Genomic DNA, 16611 nt, shown 5'->3' on the forward strand with positions numbered 1-16611 from the left:
ATACTTACAGGTATTTGAAGTCGTAACATTCTATTATATTGTTGTGGAACAATGTTTGAATTTAATTATAGAGTTATTTAAATTAACCAAATTTTGGAAGTTAAAATGGACGGTGGGCGAGATCCGGAAAGTTGTACATTTTTAAATAATTTTTTTTATATATACCTTTCACCATGTTAGTGCCACGCCCGGCCAAGCTAAAAGCCATTATGTTTGTTCGAACGACCGTCAAAGAACGTTGTGAGGAATGTGCTACTGAACTCAACACGAAGCTTTAGACAGTGTGCTCGTTCTGACGTCTTTTACGTACCGATGGAAAATCACTAGTTAATTTAAGTTCCCATTTTAATGTCACCGCTGGTATAATATAGGCCCCGTACGTGGCCGCAGGTCAAAAGGGATTCATTTGTTTAGTTCATCACGTGAAATCAATTCCATCTTGCGTTTCGAAGTCTTGAACAAAAACTTTCTAATTCAATATGCTTAAATGTTTTTTTTTTCTCCTATTGACAGCCCAATTATACGTATCCTTTGCTTCATAGCTTACTCAATTAATTACAGCTGATGTTTTTAAGGTCCAACGCGGCCGATTGTTTGAATGGCAATGGGCTGCTTAAGGCTCTAGCCACGATCGTTGAAACAAAATTTCAAAAAAATAAATTTTTATTGTAAATTGCAAAACGTGACGGACGTTGCTGTGAGATGCTGTGGGTAGGAACTCGTTTGCCCCACCAATCACCGCCCCGCATCACCGTCTCACCCTCCAGTTCTCTCTGATGGCCGCAAGGTCGACGAGGTGTTAGACATGCATTTTGCGGACCAAGTTTCTGTTACGATAGTACGTATCTGATTATTTATTACATGCACACACATACACTACCGTGTAAAGTATTTAAAGTGTGAAGCAGGTTACTTGTGATTAGGACGGTATTATATGCAAAGTGGTGTTAAGAAATGTGGAATCGATAATATTGTATAAGTACCAGCGGGTTGATAAGACATTGAGTGAAATTTCGAGAAATTAATTATTTCATTGGACCTTTACATGCCACCCCTTCCTCGAGCGCTTTTAATAAGACGAACTACTCAACGACTAATATTTAAACTTGCAATTTGTAATACCACACTCTGAGTGATTCCTTCACAACTCACCCTCTATACCTCGAGAAATATTAAGCAGGCTAGCATCTGGAGGTCTATAGCTTTAATTTGACAGCTTTGTAGGGCCATTTCAAGACCGTAGCCAGGATTCTGTAAGGGAGAGGGTCCGTTTTAAGCATGATATCGTGTTTTATTATTAATATTGCCACGCTAAAATATCAGGGAATAGTAGGTATATAATTTTATATATCAGAAGTTTACACATAGAAATTTAAGTAATTATTATTCTTAAAAGAAAACTGAACAGAGCATATTAAATTTTACTTTATGTTTTTTTTAAATAAATTGTTACTGAGTCAATAATTTTCTTATTAAATCTTCGCTTGCTAGTTTTTAAACCCTGGAAGGGAGGGGTTTGGACCTCCCCGCTGGCTACCTTGATAAGTTATTCTTTCACGGCAGCTTGCAGAGTTAGGTAAGTAAAACCTAAGCAAATACTTTGCAGGTTCATCAAACGGAAGAAAATTTTCCTTTGCCTCAAGTCACGACTTTTTTAAAAGTGACTAGTATTTACATAAACGAATACATATAACTGAATAAAAACTGTTTGAATGAGAACACTGATAGCACTGCGAATTAATGCAGTAAATTAAATTTTCCTGTGACAAAATACTAAAACAATGAAACTTTAAATAACTTTGTAAATAATTTAAACATTGCATTACGGTGCACGAGCCATGTAAAGATGACAGGACACCGGGAAGTGGAGGTCTCGGAACCACGTGTTAGAAATGTTGGTGGATAAATTATGAATCAAACACTGGGTCTCAGATCAACGCTCGAATGAAATGACTCTGCCATATGAACGCGGTTCCTCACACCTCTTGCATACCTAATTAGGTATTGTTTAGAATGCACAGTAGAAACTATACTGCAATTGTAAGCAAGTTTGATTTTCTTACAAGTTGGATACGAAAACATGAAATAATAATAACAACAGGTGTTCAAAATATGTTGAGCATTGATTTCAGGTCGCACGAAGACAAATACTTTAGCCTCACGTGAGCTGTTTTGTTGGTTCGATCCCAACTCGCGACATTAATCAAACTCATTATCACGGAGCCGGTATCCAAGAGGTTCGAAGCTCGCTGTGACTTGCGAAGCACTGTTTGGTGCCGAACCACGGGACGAAAAATCATAACTTTACCTGTAGCCGTTTTGTCTGTCTTTTATAGTGTAAATGTGATGGTGTTTATAGGGCAGCGCCCTAATGTCTGGTCTTATTCCTCCTCTTAATACAGTCACCCAAAATGAAGCGCGCAAAACTATCAGGAATTACAACTTGGTGCTTCTGCCGTCAGAATACTTGGTCTTACTTCCCCTCCCCCCTCTTCTAACGAACTGTTCTCACCCCGAGTCTCGAACCACGTGTGCTGAGGCATAGTGGATATACGTAACTAGCGCGCTTCATTCACTCCCGATAATACACTCGAGACACGGTCTTCGGCAGAATAACGGCTCCATAGTCCGAGTCATTCCGAAGCCCGGCGACAGGCTGGTATGTGGTCTGACTGCCACGAGAACACACTGCACCAGGCATGCTTTCCTTCTTCCCACACCTCATGCCTGATTCTTGCTGGGGGCAACATGCGTGTTCGTTTGTCGCGAATGATGCTTTTTCTCTCCGACATCCGACGCTGGCTTCCTTGTGTTATATTGCGATCCCAGCAAGGCTTCGGGAGGGCTAAGACAAGCTACATGGCAGATAATGGCCTTGGGATATTTACAAGTTTACGGCCACAAATACTGAACTTTTATAGTTTCATAAAACTTTTGATACAAGAAAAGTTTAACAACTGAATTTTAAGTATTTAAGAAAACATTAATATACCTTCAAAAAGAATGCAATAGGGCTCGGGAGGGTGTATCTCACTCTTTGGAGCAACATTGGCTCTCTTTTGTCCCAGAAAATGCTGTCTGTTCTCGTGATGCTCCAGCCTCTTCAGTGACAGCCAGTTGATGCCTGGTCTTGCAACTGACTCTTTACTGTATGCTGGATTCAGTTGGAATGGACGTGTGGTTGGTTATTCGCACTCAAGAACAGGGGGTGCTCAAGTTACGCTTTAAGGCTCAGTCCCACGCGCCTAGTGGTTATTATTTTTTATTAATTACTATTAATTAGGAGATTTTAATAAATTCAACCCAGAAGCTTTCTCGTCAGATATTTTTCAACGCAATTTTCGAGTTGTAAAAGGTCACGCAAGTGATCATAATAAAAATGACATGTACCGCAATTATTTTAGTAATTGTAAGTTACATGTTAAAAAAAACTTGAGATGAAACACAAAAAGGAAAGAGTGCCGTCGAAATAAATGTACAGGAAAAGCCAGAAATAATAGAAATGACAAGAAAATGAAATAATCAATACGGCGCGTGAAACAAAGCCAGGAATTATAACAGACCATCGCCTCCGTCTGTCATCCGCCCGTCAATCACGTGGTTTGCAGTCAATAAGATGGTCGTAAAAATTTCATCCGTCCGTCAAAAGATATTTTTTTAAGGACGTACGGTCGGAATCTTCCGTTTGTCCGTCGTCGATGTACGTCGTTATTTCATTCGTCCTCCAAAATATTTTTCCCAAAATAAGTGCTCCCTTCAACCTGTGTTTTCCTCTCAGATATTTAACTCAATATTGTTTGGTTCATGTACGTATTGTATTATAAAATCCTTGGATTAAAAAGTTTGGACGCGAGTTTTGACAGCCCCAATGTTACTGTACGCAATACACATGAACGAACCGATGTCAAACTCCTCAGGCCTGTATTCTGGTGGCAATTGCCTGGCATCCGTCCGTCAAAGGTATATGAGTCTGCTAAACGTTTGACGGATGGATGTATTATATTTCCCGGACCCCTCTGAGAGGCGCAGGTCACGGGATCGACGGCTAGTGACATCGTGGAGAGACCAGGTGTGTGTGTGTGTGTGTGTGTGTGTGCAGGCACCATGATGGTGACGAGGACGCTGTGGAGGAAGCCTCGCTCCAGGGGCTCCAGCCCGGGCCAGCCGGCCCCCGCCAGCAGAGGCAGCGAGTGAGTATTCCGTGGCCGTCAGGAGCGAGGCTACATCCAGGCTGGCTTCTCCGCCCAGCTTCAATCCCCGCTGTTTGGTTGCTCCTTTCACGTTTGTTTTTGAAGAGATGTTATCTAATTCATGGGCGTCGCAATGATATTTTTTTTGGGGGGGGGGGGGGGGGGACTTCAATTGATTTAGTTGTTTAGGAATATCCATGCCCTGGAAAAAAAAGCGGGGGGTCCAGGGGTCCACCCCCGGGAAAATTTGGGGTTTGAAGGTGCAAAAAGGTGGTTTTTAGGTATTTTCTTTCCTAAATATTCTAATTATAGTTGGTTGCAATATATAGTTTCTTTTTTATAAAAAATATTTTCAGAGAACACATTTGTAATAAAAAAATAGTTAACATATCTGCTGGTGCTATATCCACACAAAATCATTAATTTAAACATCAGGAGAAACCTGAATGTTACACTTAAATGCCGCAGCAGTATTAAGAATATTTCGCACATTTACACAAACATAAGTAATAAAGTGATTATATTCACTATTATTATAGTATCTCTCCTCGGTATCGGACCTGATTTTGATTTTACACGAAGATCGAATTAAAAAGTGCTCACGTTACCACGATTGGACTTAATGCACCATGCGAAACATATGGGTTATATCACAGAAATCATATTTTAATATAACTACGAAACTAAATATATTATTGGAGGGGACGAAATTGAAGACTTTTATTATTGAGGGGGGACGTGTCCCCCCGTCCCCCCCGGTTGCGAAGCCCATGTCTAAGTGAGACTGCAGAAGCTATGTTGTATGCGTTGCCCAGTTGTTGAAAGCCATTTTATGTGACAACGTGGTGGGTGACGCAGAGCCTTAAGGGCTGCTTGCACACCCAGGTAAGTAAAATCCACTTAAAAATCTTTGCAGGTTAATCAAATGGATACATACTTCACTTTGCCTCAAGCCATGACTGTGCAAGCCGGCATGAGTGCCGGTCTCACACGCCATGTTCACTTATTTTCCCTTCATTTTCTCGTCATTATAGTTAAGTTCGGTTCCTGTAAATTTAAAACTAGGTATACCGCTCTTGAATTTGTTGTTCTGTTACAAATATTTTCAACACATATTCACTAAGTGTAATATAATGAACGTAAAAGTCGCGCAAGTGTTTGTAATTGTTTACTGCATTGATATCACACTTTATTAAATATCAATTGAAAATATTTGGAACAGAACAACAAATACAAGAGAGGTATGATGTTAAATGTACGGTTCCATGAGTACTTTCAATAATATCTATCGGATGTTTCATGCTCGAATATTATGAAAACAAGCGTTATAGCCACTTTAACTCTTCTGAAAACACAGTTTAAAAAACCGAATGAAACAGAACTATTCATCCGCACTCTTTTCGTAACCGGACACCACTCGTATACCTAGAGCACTGTTTTAATAGCTTGGTTTTTCCTGAAGCTCTGTCCAGCCGTGTGTCCGGGTAAGGAGGGCTCATGAGCCCGCTAAGCCAGCGGTAGACATAGAGCCTGGGGTATCCAGCATTCTGTGCGTTCACGGGAGGCGGAGTGTTTCGAAGGAAGCGTTATACGATGCACCGTGTTTTGATGACGTTCCAGAAAAAAAAATCTTTTAATTCAACGAACTCATTTCACGCCATTAACGGCTTCATCATAGAAGTAAAGGTCTTAAGAGGGCTTTCCACGGTTGAGGTGAACATGGTTATGAGGACAAGGGGATAGGAGAAGTCAGTAGAAAGAAGGAAAAATAATGACAAATATTTCGAATAAAAAGCCGAAGAAGGTATATTTTCGTGATTATTTTTTTGGTTGAGAAAAATTGGTTCTACGTCACTGAACTCAAAAATTACTAAGCAATCCTCGTGGACAGCATGGACCAGGCAGCACCGAAGTTTCTCAAAACAGATACTACCTGGACTATTGCTATCTTCTTATATGGATTCTTAAATTACCTCTTTAGCTAATATCAGCTACGAAATGTTTTTTATTTTGAAATAAATTTCCTTGACATGAAATTACTGTGAATATTGTGTGGTGTTGCTTGATATACAGCTCGAGCAATATTTTTTTTTCTAATGATGAACATTTAGTTTGCTGTAGTAAGATGACGACCTGTACCAGGGTGACTTGATGTAAGATTTTGGACATACGCCATTGCTAAAGCACATGCACGGTATGTCTGTAGAAGAAAACTACAAAAAACACAAAAGACAAAAACACAAATTAAGCAAAAAATTGCTGTTGTCAACAGGATATAAACACCACATAATATTCCATAACAGGAATATGGTCAACAAACAAAGAAAAACAAAGAAAATGGACTAACAGAACGAAAAAACACCCACAAATGATGACAGCACAAAAATATTGAACCCAAAAAAATTCAGCACAACAGTTGAAACGTGACAAAAACACAGCAAAACGAAAATACGAAACAAGCACAATAGTTTTCTAAAAACAGAAACAAGCTACGTTTCGGGAACTGCTATCTGCTCCCGTCCTCAGGCAGAGACGCACATGGTACGAACACAGAGGTGCGACCAGGGTGTAGTCAGTACGCAGTCAGGATGACCGGACCACAGTGGGCGCGAGGAGTGCGGCCGTCTCTTACCGCGCTCGCGTGCGGCCCTGCAGCCCTCTTGACCTCGCCCGGGGAGGGTTCTTGCCCCCGAGGCCCCGCCTCGCTTCCTGGGCGCCGCACGCCATGCTCGCGTGTTCACGGACCCTGGCCGGCAGACTTGCGGTCACGTACACTTCCCGCTTCACAGGCCTCTGTCGTCTTACAGGGGGAGAAAGGGAAGCGCCGGGGGGTATGGGATAAGACCGGAACATTTTAAAAATAAACTCCAGAAAACAATGCCATCATTCTAAGTTATCTTAAGAAATAATAAACTCGGCTTGGTTTTATTAATGCTAACGACCAAATTACGGCGAGAATCGCGCCATTATATGAGGCATTAAAATTTAGTATATAAATCATGAAAGCTCAAGTAATATTGATATTTAAATTAGGTGCTAATAAAAATAAAAATTTTCGTTTTCCCATTAATGTCCTTATTTTCATAGGAAAACTAGACAAGCAAGGACTACAAAAAAAATAAAATGGCGGACGAGGGGTTTGCTAGGCGCAGGGCTGGGCGGTTGCCCGGCTTACCTGGCCTGGAGACGCACTTTCACTGCAGGAATGATGCTTGACCACGTCTCGTTGTTGTTGCAGTTAGAGATCTTTAATCCGGCATGTTTGGGACCGCGGCCATGCTGTATTAAGAGATTTTTCGGGAGTATCAAACTTCAATAAAGTTGAAACGGGAAATGTGGAAATGTGAACTGCAACCCGCTAGAAAACAGGAAACTCTGTATTGAAATGCAAACTGACATTAACGACGAGCTCTGAGCAAAATAAGAACGTCGGCAGCGCAGCAAGTTCAACAAATCGAGGGATGTGCCGAACTAGAGAACGGCGGATTAAGCAGTTTTCACAGAACGTATAAATTAGAATGAAAGTCGTACCACACGGTCACTTCAACGAAGTACAGTCCTTTAAAACTGTTTCCACAATGCAAACACTGCTCTTCAGCCAATGTTCTGGGTGTGTGGGTGTCATGGCGCATGTACAGTTCCATGAGTACTTTCAATAATATCTATCGGATGTTTCATGCTCGAATATTATGAAAACACGCGTTATAGCCACTTTAACTCTTCTGAAATCACAGTTTAAAAACCGAATGAAACAGAACTATTCATCCTCACTCTTTTCGTAACCAGACACCACTGGCTGGCGCATGTTCCCCGCTGCCGGCGACACACAGAAGCGCGCGGCTCCAACACCCTGCAGGGAGTCCACTCTCTCGGCAGTTACACACCACCAACCTGGTATCATCACGGCATACAGACGTCTTCACACGGCTTCTGGATTCCTTGGCAATTGTGCCGTATTTTTCGCATGAACTTAACAAAACTGTAGGAAATAATAAATTATTATTCGATTATGGTTACATGTAAAAAATATAACGCAATAAAAATACCAAAGTCACACTACAAAACATGTCTTAACGTGGCCTGTTATTTAACAAAAAAAATTGTAAATTAAATAGGGAAATAATGTATAAAAACCCAAAATTAAGTGGACTAATTTGCCTTAAGGTGCTGCATCCCGTTTTTTTATTTGCGTCAAACACAGTTAACCTTTTAGATTTTTGAGTGACTTATATCAACAAAATATTAAAAAAAATGTATGGCATACAAATATATATAGATAATTACATTTATTACAGAACTGAATTTTTTTTTATGTTTAATGAAATATTTAGGTAAAATAAACTCATGATAAAATTTAAAACTCTTTGAGAAAAAATGTTAATTTAATTTACTGAGCAGTTATTCCACTCAAATTTCAGAATTTTAAAACGCTAGATAAAATTAGTTTAAATTTGCTGAAATAAATAGAAAGGACGATGACGACTAGGAGGCAGCTACTAGAAACGTCGTGTCGCATGAGCTGCGGCTCGCTTCCAGTGCTGCAGCGGACGAAGAAAGTCCGACAGAGATTCCTGGCGGCAACTGGGAGAGGCATCAGGTGGCACGGAGAGACTCTGATCGAGTCTTCCACTGGACAGGAGCGACTGGACAAGGGCAAGAGCTGTGACACCATTTCCACGATCTTCTGCAATACCACCTTGTAACGTCACCCATCGGCAGTTTCTTCCCAGTTGCCACTTTAACCAACCACCAAATTTCAGGCCGTGAGTTTTGGAAAGCTCGTCAACTTCTCCGATCTTCATGGTTGCGTGCTTAGTGGGCGATGGCTAACGCTCTGCCCTATGCTGAACTTGAAGATTTCAATCCGCAAGCAGATCATGCTTAACAGGGAATAGAAAAGTAGCCATTCACATCGTCGAGTGTGCTAGCGGTGCCCGGCGGGAGTCTGCCTGATTGCATGCTGTGCGGGAACTTGCAATTGCGACTTACAAGGAGGATAGTGATTCATTTCCTGTAAGGCGACTGCGTGAAGAGTAATCACGTTCAGAACAATCACGAAGACTACCGGCTGTCAAGGAAAGGTCACGGAAAGATCGTTAAAAATTCCAAGATGTATCCAGTATAAAAAAAAAAAATTAGACGCACGATAGCGCAGTGGGCATTCTTCTTCCAGATACTCAAAGAGTTGTGTGATTATCCTGAACACGCATCTTTCGAAGTGCTTGTCGAACAAGAGGCACAATTAATGGCCTATCTTCTCTTCCACGCAACAAAAAGGGGATAAAGCACGTGGTTCATATGGATTACACCTCGTTCGTGGTCCTTTAAGGTTGTCAACCAATTCGAAACGAGGCCTTTTTTTGGGAGCGCAACACTGGGCGGAACAACGGGTGTTCCGTGATCAATTATTAACTGCGTGGACACCACGGCGGTAGCCCTGACCTCAGGTCGCGGGGTCGATATAGCGTGGGTCGAACAGTGCAGCAGTTTGCTCCGTCACGACCGTAGATAACGCGGAGTGCTGCGCCGCGTATTGGATTTCAGGAACTAGAACTGCCGAAGAGCGTTCGGGTACTTCGTGTCTTGCACTCCGAACGCGACGAAAATTTTTAGTATTTGCAATGACTTGCGTAACGTTTGAGACACAGTGAACGGACAAGAGTTCTTTGCAATCTAAGGCGAATATGTGAAAATTGTTTCAAACTTACCGAGCCAGGGATCGTAAAGGCGCCACGCTCAAATTAAGGTCGAGGGTTCGATTCCAGCCCCGTCATCAAGGGCGCCCATACCCGGGGGCAGGGGGGGGCCGTGGCCCCCCCCCTAGCTTTCAGGGAAGGAAAAATATATAGTGTAGTCAGGTGTTTTACTTTAAAGAAAATTATTTAAATTCGGTATTATGTAGAAGTGATTCAACACGAAGATATTATTGTATATCGTTTTTTACATGTCTATTTCATTTGTTATGTTAGTTCAAGCATTAGTTTCTGCTGCTGCGATATAAGGTGTTGTGTACAGGGAGAAAACGCTGTTCAAGCGCAACGCCCGTGGCGAGTCATTCCCCTTCGTATTCCTACCCAAGCTCGCGCGATAACACAACACAACAGATTTAGACCAGTCAGAGTTAGACGACGCGACAGTTGACATGTGCTTGTAGACGGCGAAATGTTTTGCTACTTTTTCGTCATAATAATGTGTATGTTCACAAATAACATCTCAAAACAGAGATTTTTCAATAGTCTTTAGGTCTACCTACAGTTTTATGCATCTGGTCTAGATTTAGTTTAGTGTATTCAGTCAGTATAAATAACTTAAGTGCAAATAAATAAGTGAAAAGTGTAAAGATAAAAACCATTGTTATTATGTAGTGTTTCTTAGTTTTCCTCATTCGTCACATCCGCTCAGAATATTCACAATTTTTAAGGTAAGCTAACACCTTTAAAGTTACTCAAATAAGAATTATTGTTCAGAAAAGTCTACAACGTAAAATTTATGTTGGAATTTTTAATTTAGAGGAAAACCACTTTTTCCCTTCAAAAGTGTTTAAAGGGATAAGGATTCCGCTACCTTCAGTAGACTCGAAAGCAATTTACACTGGAATCTCGATTTTACGTATGCTCACAGTCGCTTGGATTGCATTCGTAAAATCGTTATCTTCATAAAATTTCAAACACCCCACCCTGTGAAGATACATGTTATAATTTATTGAACGGAATATATATAATATTAAATAGTAAAAACAATGACTGCTGTCTGCCCTCTGCCCTCCCCTTATTTTTTTTTTTAACATTCCACAACTTGCTTCATTGCACGAGTGATATAAAAGCGACATCACAGCGACTAAACACAGTTGCACCACGCATTGCATCATGTTAACTTTTGTGTGGTGACAGTAGGTTGTCCGACATGCCTTTCTTGGATATCTTTCCTTTTCGTAAGACGCGTGTTACTAAAATAAATTTATATTTGAGTTTGCAAACTTGTCCACTCCTTGCCAGAGACGACTGAACACAGACGAGACTATCCAGGGTCGGGTTGATGAGCTGGAAGAATTCCCTGCCTTGCATTTTTATGGACTTCACCTTATCATATTTATCAGTTAATCTTTAACAAATCAGCTTGAAAAATATTAATGAACGCACTTTTAGTAACATAATCGAGGAGAACAAGCACACAGTTCAGTGTACACCTGTACTGTTTCATAAAAGTGATCATAGGTAGGGACTGGAAAAATTCGCGGTTTCAATGACCACTAGGATAGACTAAACGATTCTCCTATGTACTCTGGCAACTATCACATGGTCATTGGCTACCGACTCGGGGAAACTGTTTACTGCGATTCTTATGATTCGATACTTCTTTTGTTGAGTGTTTGCCATTGGCTCAGAGTCCTTCAGGTAAATTGCGGTCCAATCACTGACGCAGCATTAAGCTAAACGAGTTTGGATTCCAGCCTGTCTCGAAAGGAATCCGCGAATTTTTACGGTCTTTAATCATAGGCTTATTTGGTGAAAAAAAACGCTGCTCTTTAACGACAGACATTCATTAAAAACACAGTACATTTTAGTGCGAGAAGCCCTTGAATTTGTGATAGCCATAGGGAATTATTTGTTTGTATAGTAAGTTAAAAAAAAGCTTAGTTGAAAATCCGCTCGTCACGTCTACTTGCTGCGTCACTTATACCATTTTTGAGCGTTTTTTACTGGGAAACCGATGCAGCGAAGGTAATTAATGCGAAAATTGTCAAGATAATGCCTAATGGCTTGGGTTGCTGGATATTAGCGGAAAGGAGAGGAAGTAGCTACTCAATATCGTTTCTTTCTCTCACGCTTCTCAAGGTTTCAAGCTCAGTTGCTATGTTCACGAGCTGGAAATGTTGGAATGGGTAAGGAATGTTGAGTATAGTTCATTTGCGGTAAAATAAATATTTTTACAGCCTTGGCATAATTTTTCAATCTAAGAAATTTCGAACTTTGCGACAAATAAAGTGTACCTAGTCCATTTTTTTCTTTTCGATTTTGAGTTTGATGCCGCAATAACTTATACAATATTCACTAACGGTAAATGGCTGTTGTATTAGCTTTAAAATATGAATACGCTGTGCATTAAAAATTAATATCTTTATATGTTTTCATAGTGTTTTTTTAATTTTTTTAAAAATATATTTTGGTGTCAAATTTTCCGAATTTTAGATGGTTCCTGAAAAAAATGTATTCGTAAAATCGCGGCTTCGTTCAGTCCGGGCTCCGTAAAATCGAGGTTCTAATGTACTCTTAATTCTGAAGTTAAGTTCTGAACATGTTATTTAAGGGTTTATCAATGCCGTATTTACGCGCAGGCTATCTAGGCTGTAGCCTATGGGCCCGCACCACAAATGGGGGCCCGCACCACACGACACGAAAAAAAAAAATTATACTGCGATGTGGATCTTCTTATATTCTTAAAATACGCGTCGACATAGTATGTCCAGTTGTTTTGTGTGGATTAATTGCGCCGAACTAAACTCTTCTGTGGAAAGCTGATATATGAGTTATGTCAGCATTTAGAAATTTTCGATTATTTTCATTGGTTTTGGTGTCACTTAATTCCTTAACATCTAAATACTGTTTGGTTAAATAGTCTAGTTTAATAATAAACTAATTTTTTCTGTGCTTTACTACTGAATCCATCTGTGCTAATTTTAAATGATAAGCAATTATGATTCATATCGAAACATAGTAATATTCATTTAATTGTGAAACAATTTTTGACTGTAATTATAAGCGTAGTTCAGGTGTTACATTTAAAAACAACTGTTTTCTGACTGTGATAACATACTCAAATCGTTTCTCTCCCAAAGTTGAATCTTTTGATCAACACGTTTTAAACTTTATAATTATTTTAATTTAATTTGTACGCGACATTTATTTAGGGGTAAAGAGAGCAATTAGTTGAAGGACTGTATTCTTGATATCCGTGTACCCGAGACGCTTCAAAAGTATAAGGACTCTATTCCTGCATTTGTGTTTCTAAAAATTCATTTGTTTCAATAAAATAGTTAATATTTAATTAATAAAGTAGCCAATAAAGATTTTTTTATGGCGAATGAGTACTGTGGTCTATTATTTTAGTAACAGGACAAAAAATTTTAACAGGGTCAGAACTGGAACTATTTTATGGCTAGTAACAAGCCGCAGTTAAGTCTTCCAAAATATTAAAAATACTTAATACCCCTAAGTCTGGCCCCCCCCTACAAATTATCATATGGGCGCCCTTGCCCGTCATGTCTCAGTTTGAGGGCTCAAATTTGGTGCTCACTAGTTCGAAAACTACGTAAACGTTGGAGGTCATATTCCTTTAAGTCACGTGTGTGACGTAAGATCCTTACATTTACTTTTTATTCATATTAGGGTCTCTGGAAAATTTACTGATTTTAAAGATAATCAAGTTACTCTGATAAATATGTTACTATACGCCAGTTAGGAAGTGCAACAAAAACTTAAATAATAGCAAGGTGTTGCTATTGGACAACGGCATGCTAATAGTTTATTGACAAAATTAGAAAACACAATTTTGCTACAAGAATCTTTCGTGATATCAAATACTGGTGGTAATACTCGGGATCAAGCTTTCTACACACTCACTCACTTATGCTGTAAGCAAAAATATTGGTACAGTTAAATTCAGGCAAATATATTATCACAAACACTATGTAAACAATGCTAAGGGCGGAATATTAAAACGACTGAGCTATCGCGAAAAATTAGAGGTTATAATAACAACAACAATATTAATTTACCGGCTCTTTAAAACAGACGCACAGAGCTCGCATTAAAACTTTAAGCGTAATAAAGAAATGCTCACAAGTAGTGCCAGCTGTAATAGTAAAAATCAAAGCAGCCAAAGAAGTATCAAAGCTCTTAGTCAGGCATGAAAAAAAACAACAACTCATCATTAATAACGCCTAGTATGACTTAATTGTTAGCAACATACGTGATGAAATATGAACTGATACAATAAGAAATGTTATCGAAGTCCACCGCGGCAAGTGCGGTTCTTACAAATGTTGTTACTCGGCTTCGGTTATTATCTTGTCGACCAAGTACCGGTGGTTCACGCCTCCCCAAGCGAGTAGTCCACCTCGCTCTGTGACGTCATCAGCCCGAACTCGTTCAGTTACTGGCCACGCTCCAGAGCAGTGGCGAGGCGTGAGGTTTACATGAGGGGAAGCAACAAATCCGTTCACATCATAACATGAGGGAGGAGGGGGGGGGGGGGGGGTCCGGGGGCCCTCCCCCGGGAAAACATGGATTTCAAGGTACAAAATGGTGCTATTTAAGTAGTTTTCTTAACTGAACATTGACTATTCCACATGTAGAAAAATTGACATTTTTTTTAAATAATTTATTTTTAAAAAATAATGTTTGACTTACATTATTCTGATAGTAAAATACCTACTCTACATTACTTATATACTAAGTGGGAATGTAGTATCATCGATATCTGGTACAAAATATATAAACATACAACACATGGCAAAGTAAGTACATAAAATAAAGAGAAGAACCTCATAAAAATTTACTAGAATAGTAAAAATTAAATCTTGGTATTTTTCGTACCAACACAAAAGAAATTATCTTCATACGTGATCAGAAACTCTGTTAACTGGTACGTGTACCAAGAAACTGGCACGTCAATCATTCCTGAAACGCCACGATTTTTTTTCCTAGACTAAATTATTCTAAGTGTGTAAGGGGAGGGTCCAGGTTAGGGGAGGACCTAAGTGTGTCTCAGGCCGAAGCCTATACACTCTACCATGCGGGTTTTTAACCATGCGGGACAAGGGCGCGTGCATCGTGTGCTATTGGGGTTTACTGGCCAGCCATGGCTGCGATTGGCGCCATGACTGACGCCCCATTGGTCGCCTAGCTTAAAAGCTAGCTAATGTGACCCAGGTAAAACCTGCATAGACACAGGGAAAACCCTGGGCCGGGTCATGCGGGGATCAATTAACATGCATTAAGCAAGCAGGTAACTACTGGACAAGAGGGAAGAAGGGTCCAGGTAAGAAGAGTTGGAGGGGCTAAAAAATCAACCATGCTGGAGTTGGGTGATTGGGCTTTGCGGCCCGCATTTAAATGTTGGGTACTCCTGGGTTATTATTAACCAGGGTCGCATGCGCCCCCAGGGGCGGGCGACTTCAATCGTCAGCCCAGCCCAGCTGCCCAGGCAGCCACAGTTAAACCAGATGTGGGCAGACGAGCCAGTAAACCGGCTCGAACTGCGGGCGTACGGGGCGAAAGGCAGCCTGACATTGCGCTATCTTCATCTTCCTTCTTCCAGTCAACAGCCAACAACCTTTCAAGCCAGGGTGGGGGTAAGTCGTTCAGGCGAATTAAGTATCTTGCGAGTCGGACCCTCTTGTCCTCCAAAATCCCGGGACGGTTGAAGGTCGCGCCGCCCAGGCTACCACTGGCTCCAACAGGGCCCCAACTTAAAGGCGCCGCCATCTCTTCCTTCAGAGTTACGATGCTGTTCAGTTCCGTTGCGCGCGCGGCAGTTCACAGCTCCGCAAGTTCCAGCCCGCAGTTCGTCTACACTTCGCATCCAGGGCACATCGAGCTCCCCTGCGGTGCCTTCGCCGACGGAACTGCTTTCTGCCGCGCGCCGAGCTGCATTCAGGCTACCCTTCACACCGACAGCCGTAATAACGACTCCACAGGCCGGCCATTGGTCCGCGGACTGCTATTGGTTATTCACAGTCACCCCAGCGAGATTGCAACTCTCGAGCTGGGATCCCGTATCCGCCACCCGCGGGACGCGTACGCCCACCAATCCCCCACGCACTGCTAGCCAACAGCCCGCGGGAGAGATGCGCGCTCCCCGAGAGACGACCGCCGACTGAAACGCGACCTCTCCACCTACCCTGCCGAACTGTGGCGGACATAGCCGAAGCAGTCGGCGGAATAATTCCACCGTCTGCTTCGGCCATGTTCGCTTCAGTTCGGCAAGAAAGCGCTACCTTCGTAGCTTCTACCACGTGTTTTTACAGCCAATCCCCTCCCTGAACCTTTGTACCATGCCACCCCCCCTTCCGAAAGGAAACTACTGCGGCAGCCTTCCTGCTGAAAGCGGTCCTACCAGCGCTTCTAAACCTAGCAACGCTTCTAAAACAGCATGTTTTGTGTGTCAACGAGTTCTTTTCTTATAGCGCACAGCGCACAGTACTGGGTCCCAAGAAGATAGTGTAAAAAATACATACACCTAACGGCACGAGCCAAACTAAAATACTATTCTGAATAAAATATTTATTTAAAAAATACAATGTCTGGAAACTGCCTGGGCAAGCATTGCTTGCCTTGCTTGCCCTGACGAGACGCCACTGCTCCAGAGATGCCGGCGTGGTCCAGCACGAGCAGTCACGGACCAGCGGGCTCGTTCACCT

At 41.4% G+C, this 16611-nt stretch overlaps 1 protein-coding gene across 3 annotated transcripts in view; it reads left to right on the plus strand.

The window, feature by feature from the left end:
- The window catches only part of LOC134532830 (kinesin-like protein KIF12), a 63176-nt gene that overhangs the window by 1371 nt on the left and 45194 nt on the right, over window positions 1–16611 (plus strand). For all 3 annotated transcript variants that reach the window (XR_010075191.1, XM_063369745.1, XM_063369746.1), the window contains exon 2: window positions 4100–4190. Coding sequence is in view for 2 of the 3 variants with exons in the window: in XM_063369745.1 (XP_063225815.1) it covers window positions 4105–4190 (86 nt within the window). In the remaining variant the exon portion in view is untranslated. The remainder of the gene's footprint in view (window positions 1–4099; window positions 4191–16611) is intronic.

The sequence above is a fragment of the Bacillus rossius genome, chromosome 6 (genome assembly GCF_032445375.1).
Source record: "Bacillus rossius redtenbacheri isolate Brsri chromosome 6, Brsri_v3, whole genome shotgun sequence".
NCBI lineage: Eukaryota > Metazoa > Arthropoda > Insecta > Phasmatodea > Bacillidae > Bacillus > Bacillus rossius.